The sequence below is a fragment of the Pyxicephalus adspersus genome, chromosome 4 (assembly GCF_032062135.1).
Source record: "Pyxicephalus adspersus chromosome 4, UCB_Pads_2.0, whole genome shotgun sequence".
In the NCBI taxonomy this organism is placed as follows: domain Eukaryota; kingdom Metazoa; phylum Chordata; class Amphibia; order Anura; family Pyxicephalidae; genus Pyxicephalus; species Pyxicephalus adspersus.
Window position 1 is genome coordinate 34,248,288 of NC_092861.1, and position 24,809 is coordinate 34,273,096.

At 37.9% G+C, this 24,809-nt stretch overlaps 1 protein-coding gene across 1 annotated transcript in view; it reads right to left on the bottom strand.

The window, feature by feature from the left end:
- WDR33 (WD repeat domain 33) overlaps positions 1 to 23,084 on the bottom strand; it is a 42,455-nt gene extending 19,371 nt beyond the window's left edge. The window contains 6 exon segments of the mRNA XM_072407836.1: positions 13,209 to 13,360; positions 14,527 to 14,622; positions 14,722 to 14,826; positions 15,770 to 15,838; positions 16,326 to 16,561; positions 22,947 to 23,084. Of these exon segments, the coding sequence (XP_072263937.1) occupies positions 13,209 to 13,360; positions 14,527 to 14,622; positions 14,722 to 14,826; positions 15,770 to 15,838; positions 16,326 to 16,529 (626 nt within the window). The 5' untranslated portion in view covers positions 16,530 to 16,561; positions 22,947 to 23,084.
- Between the last annotated feature and the right edge of the window lie 1,725 nt (positions 23,085 to 24,809).

Below are 24,809 nucleotides of genomic sequence, written 5' to 3' on the forward strand. Positions count from 1 at the left end.
TGAATCTGGTCTACAGAGCTTCCATTTTTCTTTAAGGACTGATATTCTTTTGCTTCTTATATTTGTTTGATAATCAATATTATTACTGAAAAACGTTGAATTTTAGATACACTCAAAATTATATATAGTGAGACCCCTGTACAGAAAACCAAATCTATTAAAATTCTCAGTTTTTTCTTTCCCCAAGTAACTTGTACATTTAAAGTTGACTCTGCTAGCACAACGCCTCCAATCCTCCCTACATGGCTTGTATTGTAGCAGCAGATGGAAAAGCAAGGTATAGTATATTGCATTAAGTTTTGACTTTGCTGGGGAGACAAAGATCACCACAAATAAGGCAGCCTATAATAAGGCTTAAATGCTAATGATCGACAGTTCAATTGTCTGTGCTGCAACAAAGCAGCACTCTAAGTATTTTTTTCCCCTTAAATAAAGCATCTCAATATGTTGTGATAATATTCCTAACAGAAACAAACATGAGTGTGTGTATCCAGTGTTTTTTTCTCATTCTCTTGGATAGTTGAACAAGGTTTTAAAATAATTTAAGGATGACCTCATACTAAATATAACATATTTCACATTTAGAAGGAAAATATGGTTTGAGATAAAGGGGCATTTGACCCTTGGTGGGGAACATTTAAAATTTAGCCATTAGTCAGTGTGGGAATCACAGTCTGTAACAGCTTCTGGGTATTCAAGATATCTGCCCTATGTTGGCACTTGTAATGTTTCAGCACGCATTTCCTTTACAGTTCTAAGTTTTGAATTAAAGCAGAGCAAATGATGAATACAAAAATGTGTGATTCGTAGAGTGCTCATTAGATTAGATTTCCTAGCTCATAGGGTATTTCCTACTCTACAAATAATTCCTGTGATTAGGCACACACACACACACGAGCTAATAAGATTACATACCTCAGCAGAATTTTTAAGATGTGTACCGTTCTTTTAGGAAAACTAGTGTGATCAAGCAAAATAAATTCCATTTACATTTACTGGGATCCAAATTAAAACTGCCCAATCATTAAACAAAAACATTGCAATAATGAAAATTACGAGATGGTTCCTGTTCAGAAGTTTGCATACGCCTTCTGGTAAAAAGTCTTCAGGTCACAAAAAAAATCTTGGGACAGCCTTGCCAAAATTGTTCAATCATATAGAGATTAGAAGACTGATGGCCACTTCAGCACCTTCAATTTTTTCTGCTGTATTCACCTAAGGGTTGACTTGGCCTTTTAATGTTTTTTGAGCAAATGTCATTCTGGGAGTTCCAAGTGAGCCCCACGCACAGTTTTCAGGCTGATGAATGCAAGTTGCCCTCCAATATTTTCTCGTAACATGCTGCATTCATTTTGTCATCAATCTTCTTGCAACTCAACTGTGTAGCCCATTTTTGTTAAGGCGTTTTCTTATTGCGTATCTTAAAGCAGCATTGGTAATTGACAACAGGACCTCTAACGATCCAATTTTTTTTTTTTCATTAATCTGAGTTTGAACACTACTTGCAGGTATTTTCAAAAACCTTGGACATTTCTTTATATTCCTTTCCTAGTTTGTTCAATTTAAAAAAATTTTTTTTTTACAAGTTTATCTGTTCTATTGTTTTTTCTCATTATCCAGCAAAACCAGTGCCGCTCTGAATGTTCCCAATTACCTTTAATTGGAACCCATGTGTATGTTACAGCACCAACATTCTAGGGTAGGAAAACTTTTGATCATGGCCATTCAGAGGCTTTTAGTTAATTAAAAATGGTATAGTCAGGTATATGATTTATAAAATGTTTTACCTGAGAACAGTCTAAATAAATCAAAATAGGAAGTATTTAGGAAATTTTTGAATTTTCTCTTCAAATTTTCTCTTCAATCTGAAGACTTACCCTAAAAGCCTTTTTCACTGAAGGACACAGGAAGTTTAGTACCTTTATTTTATACTGGCAACTATAAAAGGATAGAAAACAAATCAAGATTAAAAAAAAGGGTTTCATGAAAAGGTAAAGGTTACTAGTTCAAGCACTTGAACCTCTTGCAAACTCACATCTCTAATATGAAAGATATCCAGGTTTCCAGAAAGACCAATACAAGTCCCCAAGGACTTGTTTGGAGGACATGAAACTTGACATCTTATGGGTGAGCTTGGCAACCCGTTTGGAGAGTCTCAAGGTGAAACAGGAGGAAACAAAAAAACTTTTCTTCTAATAATAAAGGTACAGAAGACTTGGTAGTTGGGTTCTTTCGTCGATTATAGGTGCTGTTGCCTCAGTTGGTGTTCATAAAGAGCATCATAAACTAAAACTTGAGAAAGGTTGTCCCTCAAAGACCATATATGCTTACTAAAAGCAAGCTCTTCAGTTCAGTACTTTTATCTAATTTATATACACCAATTATACTCATGCAGAGAAGTCTAGTGGTTTCCAGTAGACCAGACTAGATAAAAAAAAAAAAAAGCTGTGGCCATAAGTTGTACCTGTTAAAGAAGGATTCAGACCGCTCTCTTGGGACCAGTGTGTGGAAGCATGACAGAACATTACAACTAGAGTTTTATGTGAAAATAGGACCCTGCAGCCAGAGGAGAAATCCAAGAAGGGATTCAAAAATTAACACCAGGATGGTAGCTGCCCTTCTGAGATGGGACACTGCTGGTTCAACAGTGGTCATCTCCATTTAGGTTCTAAAGGACACAGAACTAGGGTCTGTTCTGTACAGACTGAACTAAACTAACACAGGACAGAGTTTTTTTTTTGGCTGGTGATTTAGAAGCCTTCGAGTCTGCAGACTGAGCAACTACATGAGAGCACTTTACAGCATTGACAGCTATTGGTTTTACCTAACCACATTTTTTGGGGGGCGCTATATAAGCAGAAAATGGATCTCACTGGAAGGCACTCCATCCAACTCCATGACACGTACCTTGAGGGCCAGCACAATGCAATCCCCTTCTACAGAAGTATCATGCACAAAATAATTAGTACCAGACAGCCCAGGCAGAAAGGGAGGCAGTGAAGCGTAAAGACAGATAGGAAACTGCAAATCTAGGCAGTGACACCAAAAATCTTTGAAAGGATACCAAGGGATTAGAGAAATAAAAATTGAGGAGTGCCTTAAGATGGAAAATAACTTACAGGGGTGGAGGAGGAGGTGGTTTTTCAGGGCACTGGTTTCAATATAATGGAGTAGAAATGAGTAAACCTACTCCAGGACCATCAAAACAATGCGAGTCAAAGCTGCCCAAAGCATCAAACTGCTATCTATTGATCCAGAATCAGACAGGTTGTTGACCAAGTGTGGTAAAATCACATAGGGCTCAGAACAAAGCAGAGCCTCAGGTACTGTGAGCTTTAAGTATTCATGAGAGGAGGGTCTGATGGCTTGAGGAGAACAGGCAAATGAAAGCAGGCAGTGCAAATGAACCAAAGATATAAGTTGAACATGCCACAACAGAACGGAAACAGAATAATCCTTGATGCCAAATGGAAGGTGAGAGAGAGAGTGCCAAGGGGTTTTGGTCCTACGTCCAGATGATGAAGTTAGAAATCAGTCCCCAGAGTTTACCCCTGGAAAACAATCTGTGGCTAACTGGTAACAGACAGTGCCTAGAAACCCAGTGCCCAAAAGTTACTTCCAGGATCTCAATGCATATCCAATCCAGTGGGGTCAAAAAAGTTTTCCCTTCCCCCCCCAATTACAAATACTTAAGAATATAGTCATAAAGTCAAAATAAATAGCAAATAGGATATTAACTCCACAGACTAATTGGAACATAAAACTAATCCCTATATGCCTTCAATTTGTAAATGCTCCTTTTATGTGTTTTAAACTACATACATATTACCTAACATTTTGTACACAATTAGATATGGTAACTAAAGAATAGATATTGTTTTTTTATTATATACATGGAACTAGAGTGCTGCTGTAGTACACTGCTAAAACCTTTTTTTTTTTTAGAGAATAGCAAAACCTTGGTATTATTCCCGACATTTAAAGCATTTACCGTCTTGTATTCCTATAGGATGCACATACATTTAAGCTGTGGTGATCGGGCCTGCCACTCAAAGATTCTCTAACTCCTCACTGCGGTTACCACTACAAACCATGGCAAAACATTGGGATCACTTTAAAGTAATTGATGAATGTTCATGTAGCCATTTTACTTTGTTGCTAAAAAACAAATCACATATATGGCACAAACTATTATTTAACATCTGATTGTTATGGAATTCTAACACATACCTCCAAAAAAACGTAAAGCCCAGCAAACAGTCCAAGTCTCAATCTGAACTGAAAAATTTTGGTGGAAAATGGAAGCAAATATTACAAGGCTTCATCAACTGCTATACAAGAAGGCTCATTAGTAAATCCAACGCCTCAAAGAATTTATGCAGTCATAAAAGCCAAGTACAAAATAGAATGTTTGGGTTCATTCCAAACGGTTTTCCTCATTGTTGAATGTTTGCATAATTGACCCCCTCCCTACTTGGTTTAATCAAAACATGTGCCAATAAGTACATTTCATTTTAGGGAGGTATGTTTTACAATGTTAGATTGTTCAGCTATCAAATAGTTTTGTGTCATAGCTGATCAGTTTTTGCAATGAAAACAAATGAATGAACAAATATCTTCCAGTAGTGATGCCGAAATATTTAGCCTGGAACTGTACCTATAATGTCAGAAAAGCTATTTTGCTCCTGCACTGTAAATCTTAAATAACTCAGCATAAATTTCTTTGTGTTGGGCCAATGAAAAAAAAATATTTAGGCGGTTTATAGCCACCACCTTTTGGTCAACATCAATGGGTTAAAACCACTTGAACACCGACTCAAAATTGTCTATAATTTTCCCTAAAGCCATAATACTGGACAACTAAAAAATAGTTACTGAAATGTCTTCATTCATCCCCCCCAAACACTTAATGGTATTGACAGAATAGATCAATTGATGTTACATGTACTAAACTAACCAAAATCACAGCATCAGAGATCCCACTATAATGATCAGCTAAAGAACTTTTATTAAATATGCTTTAGCATACGATAGCATAAGGGATTAGGGGTTAATGTGGCAATGTGCCTAAACACTTTGGTTTAAAATTAAGAATCACTAATTTTTGGCTGTGGCCACAAGAATGAAAAGATAATATTGTAAATTATGATTTTCTGTCATAGAAAAACAAATGTTTATCAAAATTTAATCTATAAATAAACACATATGACAGGCCCAGCAATCATGATTCCATGATTTAGGAAAACTGGGTTAATAAATTGTGCATTTGTCTTAAAAAAAAAAAAAAAAAAAAAAAGAAAAAAATTGTCAGGCAGGTCTCTATTGCAAAAAAAAAAAACCAAACAATTGTCAGGGATAATTCAAACATGTACATGTACTGTTTTACACCTGTGACGGTTTATGTTTAATCTTCTATTCCTTCACTTTATCACCCTCCCTCCTTTTATCACTATCCTCTCTCTTAAACCCCCAACACACACACCATTTCTTACCCATCTTCCCTTAAAATGTAAAACTTGTTTGGGAATCATTTTCACTATTGTATATTTGTCTACAATGTTGTTACTCCCAATAAAGTTAATTTAAAAAAATGTGCATGTGTATGTTAAGCATGTATTAGTCTTACCTAAATGTGTATACCAGCTGAAAGTAAAATATAAGGTGTGTCCCTCTGCCAGGTATAAATGATGGTAGAGCTCTTACCTGTGAAAATGAGTATTGCTATAGTCCTCAATATTTCTGAGTGTTCTTCCAAAAACTAAATGACAGCAAACAGTCCACTGTTCTGAATGAACACCCATTGACATTAACACAAAGCTGAAACAAATGGTTCTATAGAGGAGTAAAATGAGCACCTGTTCAAGAAAAATGGAATACAACATTTTGTGTGCTTATGTTTTGAACATTGGGCCCTGGTGCTGGTCTCATCCCTATTGAACAGATAAGCCAGTTCCTGTGATCATCCTCCTCCTCATGAAACTGTGCACACTTTTTAATGTCAAAAAGTGTTTGATAGGTAACATATCTTTACTAACTAAACTGGAAAATGGTTTTGTGCTACAGATGCCAAAATACATCATTTAATTGAAAGAAATGAAAAAAAATAAAATAATGCGTTTACCCTCCTCCACACGAAGACCACATATATGTAGATGTGGAATAAATGTATATATAGCTAATTTATATTTAAAATACACAAGCTATAAAATTCCTGCTCCAACAGAGGTCGAACACACTAAAGCAAAAGATCTAGAACTGGCTCAATATTTATCAATGTACAGTTTTGTGGACAGAAGAAATTGCACTTTGTTGTTTACTAGGGAAAGCTTACATGATATATAACTTTTATGCAGAATGGCAAATTCTGTGCACAGGCCAACATCGAGACTGAGCAGATTTTTTTTTAATATACTATATAAAAAAATCTATGCACAGGCCAACATCGACCAAGCAGAATTTTTGAATATACTATATAAAAAATCTATCAGAAAAATAGATATAAAACTATCAGAATGTTTCTGAATGAATTCACACTATAACAATAAAAATGTTATCGTGAAAGTTTTTATTTCTATGCTTTACCGCATTTTGAACACAAACTGTGTGCTAAAGAACAGTAAAGCGCACTCAGGAACAGCAATGAGTGGTAGCTGTAATGAAGGCAGTACAGAATGTTCAAGAATATGGATCTCTCTGCACAGTTACAGTTTAACCTTAAGTAAAAAGACAAATACAAAGATGATCAGTACAGAGATCATTCTTTAAACATTTTCTGCTGTTAACAGGTTGCTTCTGAGGCTGCAAGGTACTTAGACATTAAAAAGCCAAGAGGTTAAAAACAGTAGCAGACTTTCTCTGCCCCATGACCAATATAGGTATATGGGCCAATTGTTTGCAGAAAGTGCCCGGCTGCTGAGGTTGGTCATAGGTAGGCAGAAATCTGACAAGGGACAATTTATACAGGAAAAATTAAATCAGCACACATTAACACTTCCCTTTTCTCCAGAAGATGAAAGGACAAATCAGTAGCACAGACATATGAAAAAGTGCTTCCACTACTTGACCCTTGCATTAGGCTGTTGGAGAGGGGAGGGATTGTATGTACAGTTAAAATTAACATGAAATTGTGTACCTTGCATTTTCATAGAATTGTCTAGCAGAATAGAAAAAAAAAAATAAAATACCCTTAAAACTCTGCAATGGATTTGTAAATCTACTAATTTAAATACAAGTTATCAGTTGACTGCTTTTAGAGATCTTCTATTGACAACTTATTAGGCATTCTAATGTCCAAAGTTTTACTATTCTAAAGCAGAATTGATTTTATTTTAAATACAGAGTTCATTGAAATTGATGAATATTCACTTAAATGTATGTAAACCCCAACAACCAACATTTTGTTCGTTCTTTTATGGTTTACAAACCATACCATAGTTATCCAGAGCAGTGGTACTCAACCCCCAGACCACGGACTGGTGCCACTGTGTGGCTGGTGAGTTGGGGGCAAATGACGGGTGGCAGAAGCTCCCGCTGCCAGCAGCCATGCTCACACTGCTATGAAGTTTGTGAGAATGTGTCAACAATAGCACAACCAGCAGAAGCGCAGAGTGGCTCCACTCTGCTTACACAGGAGCTGCTGAGAATGGCAGAGCTGTGAATGTAAGGCTTACACTTCCCTGCCATTCCTAGCAGCTCTGCCACCTGACAACACCCCAGCTCTCTCTTACACTACTCTGCTATTCTCAGCTAGTGTTTTGACAGAAGGCTGAGCTGCCGAAAATAGCAGAGTAGCGTAAGCTGTTCAAGCTGGCCACGGCAAAATTTTATTCTATGTTACTGGGCCCTGCTTTCAGAAAGGTTGGGGTCCACTGATCTAGAGTGTGAATGTAGCATTAGTCTCCACATACTTCAAGCACACTTCAATACACAGGTTGTTGGAGTGCACTATCAAAGCGTTTCATAAAAAAAAAGGTATAAGACATTCTAGGAATGCTTCTGCTTTGCTTCAACACATTACACCATGTTGGATTTGAAAGAAAGCATCAATGTACACTGCATTAAATATGTAGCTAATATGTTCCAATAAAACATGCTGTGCTTCTGCCTGAAACCTGTAGAGATCAAGTCATAGAAATACAAGTCATTTAGCACCTATGCTTTGGAGTATCAAAGTGGGGTGAGCAGATAGTTTAAATAAACACTGGGCAGGACCGACACCATTCAGTAACAAAAATTGCTGCATTTTCCAACCAGAATAGGAAATACAAGTAGTCCACGGGTTACATATGAGATAGCGACTGTAGGTTTGTTCTTAAGTTGAATTTGTATGCAAGTCAGAACAGGTACATTATTGTAATAAATGCAATTGGCACGGATGTTTGTCTCAACATAGTATTATGCAGTGTGGTGTCAGTTACTGTATAAAATCCTGTGAGTTAATCACAAAGCAAAAAAAATATTAATGGAGCCTAGACATTCATTAACTTCTGGAGCAAGCTGCAAAAAGAACCAACTGCAGGGTTTGTCTTGGTCATTAGGGAGTTACAAGGGGCTGCACAAAGAGCTCAACCCTCTAAGATCTCCCACAACCTGAGCTGTGTTTAGCAAAAGATTTCTTCTGCAAGTCATGCAAACTGCCCCTTCCCCCCTTCAAGCCTCCATCCTGCACAGGAGCGAGCAGGAAAGCCAGTTAGTATCTAGGCGGAATCCGTATGTCGGACGTCCTTAACTCAGGGACTACCTGTAGAGAGCAGGGGTATTGCTGGCAGATCAACTATTTTCTTTACTTTCGGGGTCTTGAAAGGGGTAAAACATGTGTAATGATGCACATCTATGACATACATACTTTATTTGTTTTTAAACCTTGACAATGTTTTAATGGTCCTCCTATCCAAAAGGAAAGTTCTAACATTACTCATTCATGTGCTGGGGGTTAAGTTTTACCACTGTGAACATGACAGCATACCTATTCACACATACAGCAGTATTTATGGCACATTTAGGATGTTCATTTTATTATACAAAAGGTGGGACTGGGCTCCTAAATGAAAGAGGACAGTAATTTACAATACTGTTAAGTAATTGAGGGGAGGAAAAAAAAAAAAAAAAAAAACGACATCCAAAACCAGTCTAGGAGGCAACATTAGGGAGAACTTAGAGCCAATAGCCAACTGCTATAAAATCCTTCTTAGACAGTTGTCAGAGAAGCAAGTGAGATATTCCCTCTATTTCTGTTCTGATGGATATTCAAACTTGAATGTTGAGTGTTGAGCAACTGCCCTAACTCGTATTAGCGGGGACATGAAGTTAGGCATGAAGCAAGACTTTAGAAAAAAACCTGTTTGTCAACACAAAGTATTAAAGACTTATTGAAATCTGTATGGTGAGTAACACAACATGCACATTCACATTTTAATTTACAGATGAGCTTATTCATTTAAGTTAAATAATTACCTTTGTCAAATTCTGCTGCTAAATAAACAAGATCCCTAGATGAATAGCTTTGACAGTTTTTTTACGAGACCTGCTGCAGTTTTAGAGGCTTCTACAGAAATACAGAGAGCAACAAGCTTAAACGATTACACAGAAGACCCATCCAAAGAGAAGAAAAAGGAAAGGTTGGAGTTATTTAAGGCAGTTCATTTTGCAATAAGGCAGTATTAAGATACAGAGTCTTAGAAGTATAGATCCTTCCTCACCCTGGGAAACCATATCACATGCCATCCCCCTACATTATTCATGTTTTAAAAATAAGAGCATGTTTGTTTTTGTGAAGCAGGAACATATTTACTTGTCTACCTTTCATTAAATTGTCTCCCTTCTGCATCAAGTTTTCTCTTATTGGACATTTTGGGACTGATTGCTTGTTCTTAGCAGCTTTTTCTGAGGTAGGTGTACCTGACCTTTCCTGGCCTGTCTATGAGTGAATGAAGCCACTGTCTGTGCTGAGGTGGAGGCCTGCGTCTCAGGGTCTGGATACATTGCTAATGTAGCATCCCACCGAGATTCCATATCTGGAGCAGTAGCAGCATACTACTTGCAGAAGGATCAGGACTCTACTCTGGCACCGCCGTGCTTAGTGCTGGGTCTCGGCAGGAGTGTGAAAAAGCAACTGGGGTCCTTCTGCCTGCAGCGCAGTCGGGGACTTGAGTGGAGCGCCCTGCGTCCTCCTGCCTGCAAATGTCAGGTGCTTGGAAGCGACAGTACCAGCAGGCCACATAAAAACGGCCAGACGGGCTGGATTCCGCCCGTGGGCCTTGTGTTTGACATCTGTGGTCTAAAGAAACCTAAAGGAAAATACTGAACAGGCAAGACCAGAGCGCTGTATATCTGCTAAAAGGACAAGCACAGCAGAACAGCTGTAAGAAACTAGGCATCTGAGAGAAGGTCAAAAAGGACACGTTTGTATTTTGTTTAAAAGTACATTAATCCTTTGAGGGCCCATTAACACCCATGAGCATGTTTTTGTAGCCTACATAGTAAAGCAAATCACACTTACAAGTAGTTCACAAATACATTCTTCTCACACATTCACACTCTGCCATAAACCCTGTAGTTAGTCCTAGTCCTGGCACTAGGACAAATTTAAACTTTGGAAAACAGATTCAAAACCAAAAAGAGGACAGCATACACACAAAAAGTTATTACATATGGCACAGATACACAAGTACCATTGCAACAAATTGTGGCTCGGATGCTCTTGTGCTTTTTCTTTTTCCCTCAACTTGCTTAACTTTGATATTAAAGTGGACCTATAACCACAACTTTTAATATATATATATATATGGTAAATAACACTTTTATAAACACCCCCCCCCCCCCCACACACTTATACATGCATGTGCAGGGAGATTGGCTTTTTTTTTTTCTGTTTAGAGTAGGATACATCTCCCGATCTCGAGCCAGAGCAGTGCAATATCAGGTGATGTACACTGAAGATGGCACTGGGACAAGGGACGATACCAGGAAAGCATGGGACCGAACCAAAGACAGCTCTAGAATGATTGAGGGTACTTTGGAAGTAAAAGTTAAGAGGGATGTTTTATTTTAAAGATAGTTCTGCTGCAGTACTGAAGTTTTCTTTCACTTTTTCTTTATATCTAGAAAAATGTATTTAAATACTTTCTGTGTAATAAAACATTACAGTCTGACATTAGGTTACATTGCAGCATGTCACTAATAAAAACACGGGCCAGTAATATACTTGACATCCTCAAATCATACAGAAAACACGGGTTGGCATTTGTGACTGCAATAATATTACTAGGGTGTTCATGGTTCACAAGTTAAATACTTACTAAATCCAATTGTATCAATAAACCCACAAGTTAAACTACCATTTTATTAAGCCTAAACTAACCATGCAGGATTATTCCTCAAAATGTACTTATCTCTTGCTGATTATGTTCCCATTGCCATACACATTCTAGCTGCTGTGTCTGGAAGCTTTAGAGTGTGGATACGTATGAAAGTCCAAAGCATTGACATATAGAGATACTTTAGGACTGAAAGTCCAATGCTCACTTGTTGTCTTTGACACTGAGCACGCAACTTAAGATGTTGATGCTGTAAAAACCTCTTGTAGGCAAGATAAGGAATGCAGTGCATACAGAGAAAAATAATAGCTGTAATGTAGTTGACACAAAGTCATCTTTTTTTAAATTGGCACCCAAGTGGAATAAGAGACCTCCAAATGCCTGCATATTAAATCATTTTCTAAACAGGGCACCCCAAAACCAAGAATGCTCTATTATAGGGTATTTATAAAGCAGCATCTTATTACGCAGCGCTGTACAAAGTCCATAGTCATGTCACTAGCTGTCCCTCAAAGTGGCTTACAATCTAACGTTGCTACCAAAGTCATATGTCTTTAATACAGTATAAAGTCATTTTTTTTTGGGGGGGGAGGGGGCAAGCGAATTACCCTAACTGCATGTTATTGGAATGTAGCGGAGTACCCAGAGGAAACCCATGCAGACACAGGGAGAACCTGCAAACTCCATGCAGATAATGTACTAGATGAGATTCGAACCTGGGACCTAGTGCTGCAAAGGCCAGAGCACTAAACTCTGAGCCACTGTGCTGCCCTCTATTAGGAAAATATCAGCTTAAAAGTACAAGCTGATTTGAAAGCATACAAGATAAAGTAAGTAAAGTAATCCTTTGACTTGTTTAGACTTTGTCATCTAAAATTGCCATTTCGATAATACTATGAGCTTTTAAGTTGCAACAGCAACAAAACTCCTATCTTTAAAATTTTGGAGGTTTCAGCTATTCCAAATGAAAGTCAATTTAAGAAAGAATAGGTTTACTTTAATCAGACTCAATGTTTTAAGTAGCCATTGTCAATATGTAAAACCAACCGACTTCTAAATTTACCACAAGCACACCATTAGCTAGTAAACTGAGGGTTTGGCACAAAGTGGAGCTATCGAAAAATTTAGGATTAGGAAACTATTAAGACACAAGAAGGTACTTCTAAACACCAATGTTAGCTTTCTGGTGACTCAGTATTGTCAAGCCTTGACTTACGTGTTTCTGCCTAAAAAGAGCTTATAATGGGTCAAAAGCAATATAAAAAATGGTAGATTTTTTTTTAAGCAGTTGCCACAAGAATGGAGTTCCAATAACTATTGGTATACTACAATACTGATGTGTGGTTTCAATACAGTCTTGAGATGGAACAGCGGTTTGTTGACATTTCTGCGATGAAGATATGATCAAATAACTCCATATACACACTAAGAAACATTACCATGTTTGTATCATTACCAAGTTAGGTAAAAGAGCTGCACCTCTATAATAATAAAAAAATAAAAAAAAAAATAAATCCCACTTTTCTCCCCACGTTTCCTGTAGGACTTGACATTCTGGGAGGTGGTCCTTTGTTTTGTTTTTTATTATTGCCATTGTATTTGCAGTGTCACCTTTATAATGTATGTCCGTGTGCTTTATTTAGCATCTGTGAACTATTAAAGGCGCAGAATTCTTTATTAATAAAGAAAATGTCTCGGCATACACAGTTTGTGTAAGAGGGTGTATACAACGCTGTAGGGGGGCAGGATAAAACACAACATTGGATGTGTAGGAGCAGTTTACAACTGAAAAAGCCTGTCCCCCCATACAGCCCAAGACAACCTAATAAAGAATTACAACAGTAAAGAAAGATATTAACAACAACTATGGAAAATGTTAGATTGGTTATAAACCTGGCTTCTCTAATCGCCTCCTTATGTGCCTGGAACATCTTGACGTTGTTCATGTTAGACTGCCAGTATTTCACATATCCACTGTGGTCAGCAGTCAGCATCCACATGTCATTGTGCGACCACGTCATAGCTCGAACTGGGCTGTCATGAGCCTGAATATGAGAGACAAGGGATGCAAGACAGTTATTGTCCAATCCAACAACTATACAGGATCACTAAGGCCATTACCAATGAAGACCTGTCAGGACAGAACTATGGAAGTTGCATTCGGACCAATAAAAGTAGACATCGTTATATTTGCTTCCATAATTGAGTCTTTGATCCAGAGCAGGTATGCAGACCAGACGCCCAGATATTTTACAAGCTTTAGGTTTGCTGTAGCCCAGCAGTTTACAAGGATGTAAAAAACACCATTAGGAAAAAAAATGCAAAACAAGCTATAGCAGCTTCCATGTTTATAAACTGACAGGTCCACATTAAAAAAAAAAAAAAGGGGAAACAATGCATTTCTCCATTTCAAACTTTAATCATTTAAGCTGCGTACACACCTGCAATTTTTGTCATTGGAAAGAATCTTTCACGATCCTTTCCAACGACAAGGGAGTGCACGATGCATGAACAGTGCTGTACATACAGCACCGTTCATGCTCTATGGAGAGGGGAGGGGGAGAGCGACGGAGCGGCACCCTGCTGCGCGCTCTCCCCTTCCCTTTCATTAGGATCGGTTGTCGTCCATCGTCCGTGGATCCGGCAGGACGGTCTTCCGGACGATGGACGACAACGACTGTACACACGGCAGATTTTCGCCCAATAATTGGCTGATGCCGATTATCGGGCGATAAAAATCTGACGTGTGTACGTAGCTTTAGTTTTTCCTCGTTTGAATCGGACTCGTGTTATTGTAGCAACTAATACATAACAGGTGGTGTCCACAGTGGTTCAAAAACCAGATTTCTGATCCTCCCCATGAACATTATTGCAGAATAAGAATATTAAGAATAGAGTTTCGGATTTAACATAAGCAGAGTTAAAGGACTTCTGTAATGCCCAAAACATGGCAGTCATTAATTAGTTCACTGACAATACCACAATGGCTAAGGGACTCATCATGTTCCTTTGTATATGGACAACACAACTATTTTGTCTCTTATTCCATTTAATCAAAATTCATAAAAGCAAACATTTTACCGATATTACCAGTTTGGTTTAGAAAGATTCCATATAAACAATAGACAATTATTTAAAATAAGTATAACTAGGCATACACTGAACATATAAAAAGCACAAAGGCCTAGAAAAATTCATGTAGAATACACACCTGTAGAATGGTCTCAAAATTAAACGTCAGCCCATTCCATAAAGTGAACTCTCCACTTGAGGCTCCAGTAACTAAGCGGCGGCCTTCAGGAGTCCACTGAAATTAAACAAAAACAAACGCAAAACCAAGTCAAACATTTCTTAAGTCCGACTGCTACAGTGTAAAAATATAGACACCTTAATAAAGGATACTTACTCTAACTACAAAGACAGGGCATTTCACTTTGTTGGTAGAGGTTCGTACGAACTTTGTAGTGACGGCGTTCAGTGGATTGTTAAGCATTCCAATAGGAGGTACCAACTATAAAAAAAAAAATAGAAATTAAAAGCTTAACTGCTTGCATAGTTGTCCTAGTTTAGCATGGACATCAGATGACTGCTTTCTTAAGACTGACTGTAGGGTGATGACTGACACGCTTAGATACCTAGCAGACCTAAATCACAAAAATGCCTAAAACTGCCCATCTCCATCCTAAATAGCATTCTGAAGCATCAACACAAATATCTGTATTCTTTGAGTACAAGACTTACCTGCTAAAAATTTTCTTTTGCTTGTTCACTGATCCAGAGCACCGCAGCTTTACTTTCAAGTGACTACTTAAGATATTCTTTTTACACAAACCGTAATTATTAACAAAGGCTACTGCAGGCATGTCAAAGTGGAGTTTGCTGCACATTGCGCAGCACTCTTTGTCCTATATGGTCTTCAGAACTTTAGGAATTTCAAATGAAAGAACCCAGCTTTTCTCCAATGGACAAAAAGCTACATTTCCACAATTCTGCTACTCCATGTTTTAATAAATATGTTAAGGCCCCTTTAAAATGGTGAAGTTGTTACTACGATCATTATAATCAGAGTGCGAGTTTCTTTTTCTGAGTTAAACTTATGCCATCTCCAATATATATAATGCAGTGCCCTTGAAGTTTTATTTCACTCTTTTAACTCAACGGTTTTATTTTAGTCTGACATAGCTAGGGTAGAAAACATTATACTTAAGCTCAGCACAGAACACTGTCATCTCAAGGCTTTTTAACAATTTCAATATCAGCCTTAAGTGTCCGTTATCACACCTGAACTGAGGCATGAAGAAGGTCAACAACTAGGTTTTCTTATTAGAAAGCCTAATAATTGCTATTATGTAGTCAATGTGTATTAGTATTATATAAGTCAGTACATTTCTTATCCCTATATAGGTTGGATACAATAAAAATTCAGAAAGAAGAAAAGGAAAGGTAACACTTACATCATTATAGTGTCCAGCATCTGGCTGAATGGCTCTCATGTCTCGCTGATCTCTCTGCCATACTCTATTCTGAAAGAGAAAAACAAAACATTATAGAAGTCAAAGACATAAGGAAAATGATATAGCTAAAACCAAGTATGGCTGTAAATGATACACTGCGTACTTTTATCATGGTGTAACGTAGTGGTTAAGTGAAAAACTGTATAGTTTAAATACATTCCCCAGCAACTTAAGTAATTCTTTAAAAGTTACTTTTTTTTTTAACCTGTAACCAGTTACCTGTAAAAGTGTATACTAATCTTTCTGGGTGTCTGTGCCACTAAACACCTATAAATTCTGTAGAAATAGTCCCCTGAAGTAAAAAATGCTGTGTTCCATTTCACGAGTTCCCCGTCTCCAGCCGGTCTCTCCTGTTGACCTATCTATTGCTATAAGTGACAGTAGTGACATGGAGTTTGGCAGAGAACCAGATAAGTTGCGGGGAAACCCAAGACCAGACATTTATGCAGGATGTTATGAAAGGTATAAAAACATGAAAAGGAAGAATATATTTTACCTCCAGGTATTTGATGACAGATGGGTTGTAGTCTATAGTCTTGCGATTCACAGCCTTTCGCATACGTTTGCCATCAAATGTAAGCTGCTGCATGGCCTGCTGTTGTGCATAATCAGGACGTTTATAGAAAAGCTGACGAGGAGCCTGGTGTTGGAAGCGTGGCATGTGGAAGAAGCGTGGAGGGGAACCAATCTCAGTTGCCATTGTGATGTTCAATGGTGGAGGGAAGGGGGGACCTTGAAAACAAACAAGAATCAGTATTAAAATGATTACCAGATTGTATGTTCTTATAAAAGTGAGGGCCAGCTGAGAAATTAGCATAATAAATCATGTAGGGTGGGATCCTTGAGGGTGAATCCAGACAAGCATCAAAGTTTTAGTTACAGAATAACTCTGTAGATGGATGGATGTATATGGATGTAGATGAACGGTTGACCCATGAGTGTAGTTTTCAACATGCAAAATAAATGGGGACATGGGATCATCTCAGTCACCAATTAGAATGGGTGAAAATCCTAAATGGGTGTTCTGCCCACCACCCGGCACTTTTCAGTAACCACCTGGCTGTTCTTGGGTGGTTATTGAAGAGTTGGGTCACACCACAGTCACCTAAAATAAAAAAAAAAATCTGAGATGAAGACTCTCAGTAATATAGTTTTCACCAGAAAAAGTATAGGAAAAGTGAAGGCACACGGTTATGGTGACAACTGCCAATGGTATGGTTTCTACAACAGTAAAGCCAGATCTTTTACCTCCTATGCATGCACAAAGATTTTACCAAATGCAAGTCCTTCTTCAAAATACAACATAAAATCATATGCACCAGGGGTGAATGTTTGTGGCAGTCAAATTCACTGCTTTACAAATATACCCAGAAGTGTATGTAAATCACAACTATAAACTTTTGCTCTTGTTTTTTTCTGGTAAATGTAAAACTGAAAATCATGTTCTAATGTTCGTTGTTTAAAAACACCATCAGTAATTTAAAACCATTCTTTATCACAAACTTCTGGTTACCAAACACTTCCCTACATGAAGTATAAAGGGGAGGGGGATAGGCAATTCTATGGTTGGGCTGACGTCATCCCTTGTAATTTAAGTTTAGTAAAGGCAGAGTGTAATTTGCCCGCAAAAAAAGGACAAGTGTGCAATTTTACCAGAATCCACAGGTATCTTCCTGTACCTGCAGGGTGTCTTAAGGATTTAAAAAATGAAACTAATATACCTCCAAAGCACAGGCTTTAGATGGCATATCCAGAAACAGTCCATTCCTTATACATACCGGGTATTTTCAGCAGGTCAGCATACATTATCAAGCTGCTGACCTTTATGCTGGTATAGTACCATAATCTCCCTGAGGTTGCAAATAAAGTCTGCTTAATTACAGGGTTCTATGGAGCTTGCCTCTTAATGACCAAATGAAATTTGGCATCAGTCATGTGGTCTGAAAAAGGGACAATCACCATTTTGGCAAAGTATGTGACTTAGTAATTCTTCATGAACATCAGTACCCCAAGAACCTTTGACAACCATCCAATATCCAATGCAAAAGGCTTTGCTTAATTTAATCAAGATGGCTAAAGATCGTCTCCAGGGAGAAGAAAAGAAGGGAGCTGGTGGAGCCCTGCAGGTTTAGTACGGCTTAAAAAAACAAGCCTGCCTTGTCCATTACATGAATGATGAAAAGATTAGTAGCATGGCTTTATGCTTTTAGTTCTATCCCAGAGAAAAAAAAAAAAGACATTTCAAGCAAGATCAACTGGCATTTTCTAAAAATGTGATAAGCCTAAAAAAAAAAAAAAAAAATTTAATACAGTCATCACATCTAAAGATTGGAAAGCTGCATTGTATTATTTTATTAGGGTTTAAATGAATTGAAAAGCCATCTACCAAAAGAATTATGAACTCCAGACGGTAGAAGGTGAAAAAAAAAATTATGTTATGTTATGATATATATATATATATAAATCTGTACATCAATATTTTGAATATACTTTACGCTTTGACATACAGTATTTGAGAGCAGAATATAGTTTTAGGCTCAATCATATCACAAAGGTATTTACTGTTCATACCTTAGCAACATTTCATAGTACAATATTCTTATACTGCAATACAAATTAATGTTTCAGAACTAAAATCCTCCATATCCTATGATTTTTTGCATTTTATATCATGGCCATAGGTGTTCCTTAGAGCAGTGGCTACAACAGACGACATTTCTGAATGGAGCATGCAAGGTAACCACAGAAATTAAGGACACGCAGTTCATTGGAAAGAATATAAGGTATTTATGGGAACTAATTGAACACATTTTTGCCACAGAAGCATATAATTAAAACACCAAATATGTTTTTCGTCATCTTCTGGTTTTTACTTATATTGACAGATAATAAATTCTCCTTTTCTTCCTAGAACACGCATCTTGCCTTTAGAATTTCCATAGAGTAAGGTGGCCCAAAACTCTGCAATGAACGTGCTTTACTTTATCACCAATACAAACATAACTGCGAAAAAGAAGCAACTCCTAACTTATTTACACCAAGGTAGATTCACATGACAATATCAGGAATTCACTATTGTATACACAATATAATGACAAATAGCACCACTTAGATTTAACAGCAAAATCACTTTCAACTGTTTACTCAAAGATAAAAATGTCAATGACTTAAAAAAAAAAAGAATATCGAGCACTAAAAACATAATGAACCCCTGCAACATAATAAATATTGTTTCAATAAAACCCTTTGCACAGAACTAACAGGTGTTTGTGCAGCAAACTGATATTTGCATTGTACTTTCAGTTAAGGCTTTAATCCTCACGTACTCTTCATGGTAAACAAAAAAACCCAAACCCCCACGCAGCAATCTCCCTAGCTAAGGAAGGTCGTTGGGCTATTGATCATATAAGTAATGAATTTTGACACATTGACTACAGCTCCCTGGGATTTAAGGGACAGAACAGGGCACATAGTGTTTGTACAGTTAGAATGTTAAACAGCTTCTTTGTAGCATGAAAGGCAAATTATTTCTTGAATATGTGTTACATGTGCTATCATTTAACTGCTGTGTGTCCCTCTATTAATATTAAACAGGATTTATATAGCGCCAACATATTATGCAGCAATGTACATTAAATAGGGGTTGCAAATGACAGATACAGCCAGTGACACAAGAGGAGGAAAGGACATTGCCCCAAAGAGCTTACAGACCTCTCTAGTTCTAATCTCAAAAATCAAAAGCGAGGGCAAATAAAACATTTTTGTTTGTCATCAAAACAAGGAGGGGAACCTTCCAATATAGACACTCTTATAGTAGAGGACAAAACATGAGCACTGTAACACATCACACTGCACGTGCCATTATTGAGGAATGCTGCAAAGAAAATTGGTCCAATTTTCATGTGCTGAAGTGGAACTTGGACATTTTTCAACAGGAAACTCCTAAAACTACTTTTTCCTGGGAAAAGACAGGTATGTCTAGTTGCCAAAAGCTTTTCTTTTTAACCTGACATTTTGGATTAGCCGACTCCGCCCCTGTTGCAATCATCTCTACAGCGTTCAATGCCTTGCTTCTTTTGCCAAGTCATATTATTGTGCATGAGCATAATGTCTTCCCCATTCACACTGGGATTAGGGATATTCATTACAGAGGTTTGCAAGAGCCTAAACTGTGGAACCATCCCTAAATTATCATGGCAACTTAGATGCAGCCAGAAAGCAGTATCAATCATATGCAAGTAAAATCACAAGGACAATACCACTGATATATATAAAAATGTATGGAATTGAAGTATCAGATTGTTATACGTTAAATTGTGGTGTTTAAAGTGGACCCAACAATGAGATTTTCTAAATTGCCACTGCTGAGCTCATTGTGAATGCCTGCATGCATAGCAGATATCTTGGTTTCAGAAGTGTCAGTCACACATCTGAAACAAGCATGACGATAACTCTGTGACAATTAGCTGAACACATGGGCTGCATACTCATACTACACCACAGATTTGGAAAGTCCTGCTTTGAAAATTGGCAACCAGAAAGGTGTTTATTGCAAAAAGGAACAGTGTCCCTTCCTTCTACAATACCTTACAATCCTACCTGCTGCCCAGATGTGCAAAAATATTATGTGAAAAAAATTTAAAAAATAAATTGCAATTTATTGCAGAAGAGACGGCCAATGTCCTTTCTGCAATAAAACATACAGAACTGCATGATTGCAGATTTCTAAGTACACCCACCTGTCCCATCGCAGGCACTACCTACAGCCTCATGATTGTCCTTCAGGCGTAACTCTCATCCAGGAGTGCAGGCGTTTGCTCGCTCCCACAGACCTGCCTGTTTGCAGATTTTTGAAGCTGAATTATAGCTCTGCTAAAGGGTTTTTATAACCCGGATCACAATGGCATTTTACATAATCTCTCACTGAAAGACCTGCTTCCAGATTCCTTCCCATCCAATTTATGCTTCCTTAACATGTACATTTTCATGTTTCATACATTTGGAGGGATTTCTGAGTTTTACAAATGTTCAATGTTTGCAATGCCTGAATAAAAAAAATCTATAAAAGCCAGCATGTTTCTTTTTGTTTGTAATGCTTTCCAAGGGCTTTGTTAGATACTCTCTTACTTTGTCTCAGATAACAATATTATTAAACAGGATTGATATATTGCCAACATATTACGCAGCGCTGTACATTAGGTGTTGCAAATGACAGATACAATAAAGGAAGAAAAGTAATAATTGCCAAGGTGATAAAAATAAAAAGGTTGTAAACTTCCCCTTACTGCAGGTAAATTTGTGATGCTGCTTAACATTTCCCTCTACTTCCATTTTAGTAAAAGTTATCAGCAGGACAGGAAGTGAAGGACAAAATCACCCCAATTACTGTAACAAGCTAAGAGGTCCAACCCTTTCATATCATATCCATAACTAATATATCTGCACTGATATAAAACTGGAGATTATTTTAGTTGAGAACAATAATCCCCAGCAGAAAATAAAAATCTAACATGCAGCAAAGCATCAGGGGAGGCACAGTTTAAACAGTACAAAAGAGTACTTTTAGCATATTTTTTAATATATAACTAAAAGTAAAGTTGTCAGAAGGGAAGATCGCATGTCCCAGGGGTTCTTAACCAGGGGTATCCATAGCCTTTTGGATTTGGGAACCAAATGCTGGGGGTATGGGACTCCATCTCTGGGTACTGGTGTTTATTTTATGTAATATGTGGGTAGTACGTGAATGAAATGCAATAGAATCTTCGAGAACATTCGACATTTCCTGCAAACGCTTAAAGAACATTCAACATTTCCTGCAAAGGCTTGTATTTAATTTTACATGTGTGTTCTAACTTTAATTTTGAAATGTTTTCAATTTTAGGATTTAAATTTAATAAATGTATTTTTACTGAACAAGCATGTATTTACTTGTTTATTGGCAATGTACGTATCTGAAAGATTCTAGAAACGCGTTTTGCATTGTATATAAAGGCGGCGACTGTTGCCTTTCATTCTGTATTTGACTACCAATGTGTACATAGTGCTTTTTGTACTAATACTAATAGTAATACTCAACATACATGTAATACACTGGTGTAATACTCAACTGTAAGAAATAAAGTTATTGGTTTATGATCTGAAACAGGTGAATCAAAGTTATATTGTAAAATAGTTGTATCTATTTGTATATTTGCCATTTTGTAAATAAATATGACAAAGGTATAAAGGCTTATGATTTTAGTTCATGTTCTATCCATATCTAAAGTGCGGTAAATTCAAGCTGTTGACATATTTGGAAGTCATACTGGCAACTAATATATGGAATGGTGATGATTATTTTGCGGTAAAGGAGGTATGGGACCAAACTGGTGCATCCATTGGGGGTCTGGAGTCAGCAAAAACGCACAGGTCAGCGCATAATATCAGCATTGCTGGCTGCCCAGAACCAAGGCACATATCGGGGCTACATCATTGTGGCAAACTGATTGGATACTACAAAGGCCCAGACACGGCAAAGGCCCAGGTCTAACATTACTACCTGCTGATATTCTATGCAGATTGTATTTTCTCCCCCACAGGCTGACAACGCTGTACATCGTGCAGTGTAATCACACAAGTGTTGTCACCATGAGGAAACACCTTACATTAAGATTTATCTCTAGATTTTTTTAGGTAGAGATTTATGAATAAGAGCCGATTACTATACCCCCCCCCCCCCCCCCAGTCGGTGTACACTACAATACTCAGCATGGGGAGCTTTTATCATAAGATGACCCAGGCAGAACATACTCAATACCTCAGATACAACGGGCCTGTCCCTGCCTCAGGCCGCTGGGTTCCCGGACACCGCACATTCCGGCCCCGGGGCCTCGCTCACACAAATCCCCGCTCACCACACACACATGGAGCCGGCCTCCTCCACAACGGCTGCTGAAGAACTTTTTTGCCTAATTCAGCTCGTGAGATATGAAAAAGCCTACAACTAGAACGGACCGCAACCACAGAACGCTCAATTCACGAGGCCTGAACGAGACCGGGCCCTATCACCTACACGACCGCTTTAGGAAACCATACAAGAAGCGCCGGGCTCACCGGGCACTATTTAACTCTTACACACCCCTTACGACCACGACTTCGCTGTCTTCACCGTTCTTGAGGCCGTTCCTCTAAACTTCCGGTTCCGGTCGCGGCCTTTCTCTCCCAGTCGTGCAAAACCGCGGTCCGCCATTAATCACGTGATTACCATATACCCGCCCCTTCCTGCGCCATACGGAACCTTCTGCTGCAAACTACGCCTGGAGGGTTTTTTTTGTTGTTGTCTGGGCAAACTTTATTAACAACAACATGAAACAAGACTGCAATCATTACCTTTAAAATCCCACTATTATTATTATTATTATTAATATTATTAATAATAATAATAAAAAACAGGATTTATTTATCACCAACATATTTACAGCGCTGTAAATTAAATAGGGTTTGCAAATGACAGACAGATACAAACAGTGACACAGGAAGAGGAGAGGACTCTGCCCCAAAGAGCTTGCAATCCCAATCTTATATTCTTTATTTCTCTGTTCATAAGTAAAAAAGAAGAGTACAGAAAATCCCCTAAATGCTGTTAGAATGAATGTGTCAGCATGTGTGATTGATGGAGGCTCCAACTAAATTACATTTAGTTTTGTATATTATAAATGTCATGTGTGTATATATTATTGATAATCAACAGGATTTATATATCACCAACATATTATGCAGCACTGTACATTAAATAGAGGTTGTAAATGATAGATACAGACAGTGACACAGGAGGAGGAGAGGTCCCTGCGTACAATCTATATATATATATATATATATATATATATACACATATATATATATATAAAATACTATTTTCATCTTTATTCTTTGCATCTCCCACAGCCACCATTCCATCAACCTTCTGTCCATGTGCAGGCACTGCAGTGCCAATCATTGCTTGGTATTGATATCCTGATGACAACTGGAACAGGCTTGCAGATTGAGCTATAGCAGGCCCTTAAAATGGAGCAAAAACATTCAGATTTAAAAATTGTGAGCACTCAAGATTTTTAGCATTTGTTCTTTCTGCAATAAAATATATTTACCTACCTGTTTGCAAATTTCTATTCCGAGTACACTTAAAGCTGAACTAAATAAAAAAAACACACACTCATCTTTCCTTCCCCAGAGCTCCTGATTTTTCCGGCGTTGTCCTTGTTTGGGTCTCCTATCTTTTGGGAGTTCACTGTCATCCTGGTGGGTAAGAAGCGCCAGACGCTGCCATCTTCCTCTGTCTTCTGGTAGCTTCACCCAAACTCACACTGTGCAGGCACGAGATCGGGTGACATAGACTAATGTTAATGTGGAAAAATTGAATGCTAATCTTACTGGCCATGAGATATGAGATTGCCATTTTTACCATTACAAGAAAGAAAAATCCCCTTCTGTGCATGCCCAATATCAGAGCAGCCTGGGATGTGTGAAGATGTTATCCCAGCAGGCTCTGCACTCCCATTCTGTCATTATAGCTGTAGGGCTTCACTTTTTTTTATTAAAAAAATAATTTTTACTCTACTTAAAAGGGATGTCTACCCTTTTATGTAAAGTAAAAATTCTGGTGATAAATTTGTTTACATGCGCAGTGTAGGATACTGAGATATTCCAGCCAGGCCAGACTCATCCATCCTTCCCACTACTTTTCTCCTGCATCTTTTTGTAGTTCTCTTCATTGGCTTCCGTTTTACCTTAGAATCAAATTCAAGTTTCTGAGCTTTGCCTTCAAATCCCTCCACAGTTCTTGTCCCACTTACCTTTCTGACCTGATACTTCCCTAGCTGCTCTTTTCACTCCTCCATTGACCTACTAATGACTTCCTTAATCATAACCTCATCACACACACAGCTCCAAAAGTTTTCTAGAGCTGCCTGGACGTTCTGGAATGGTCTTCCTGATTCTGATC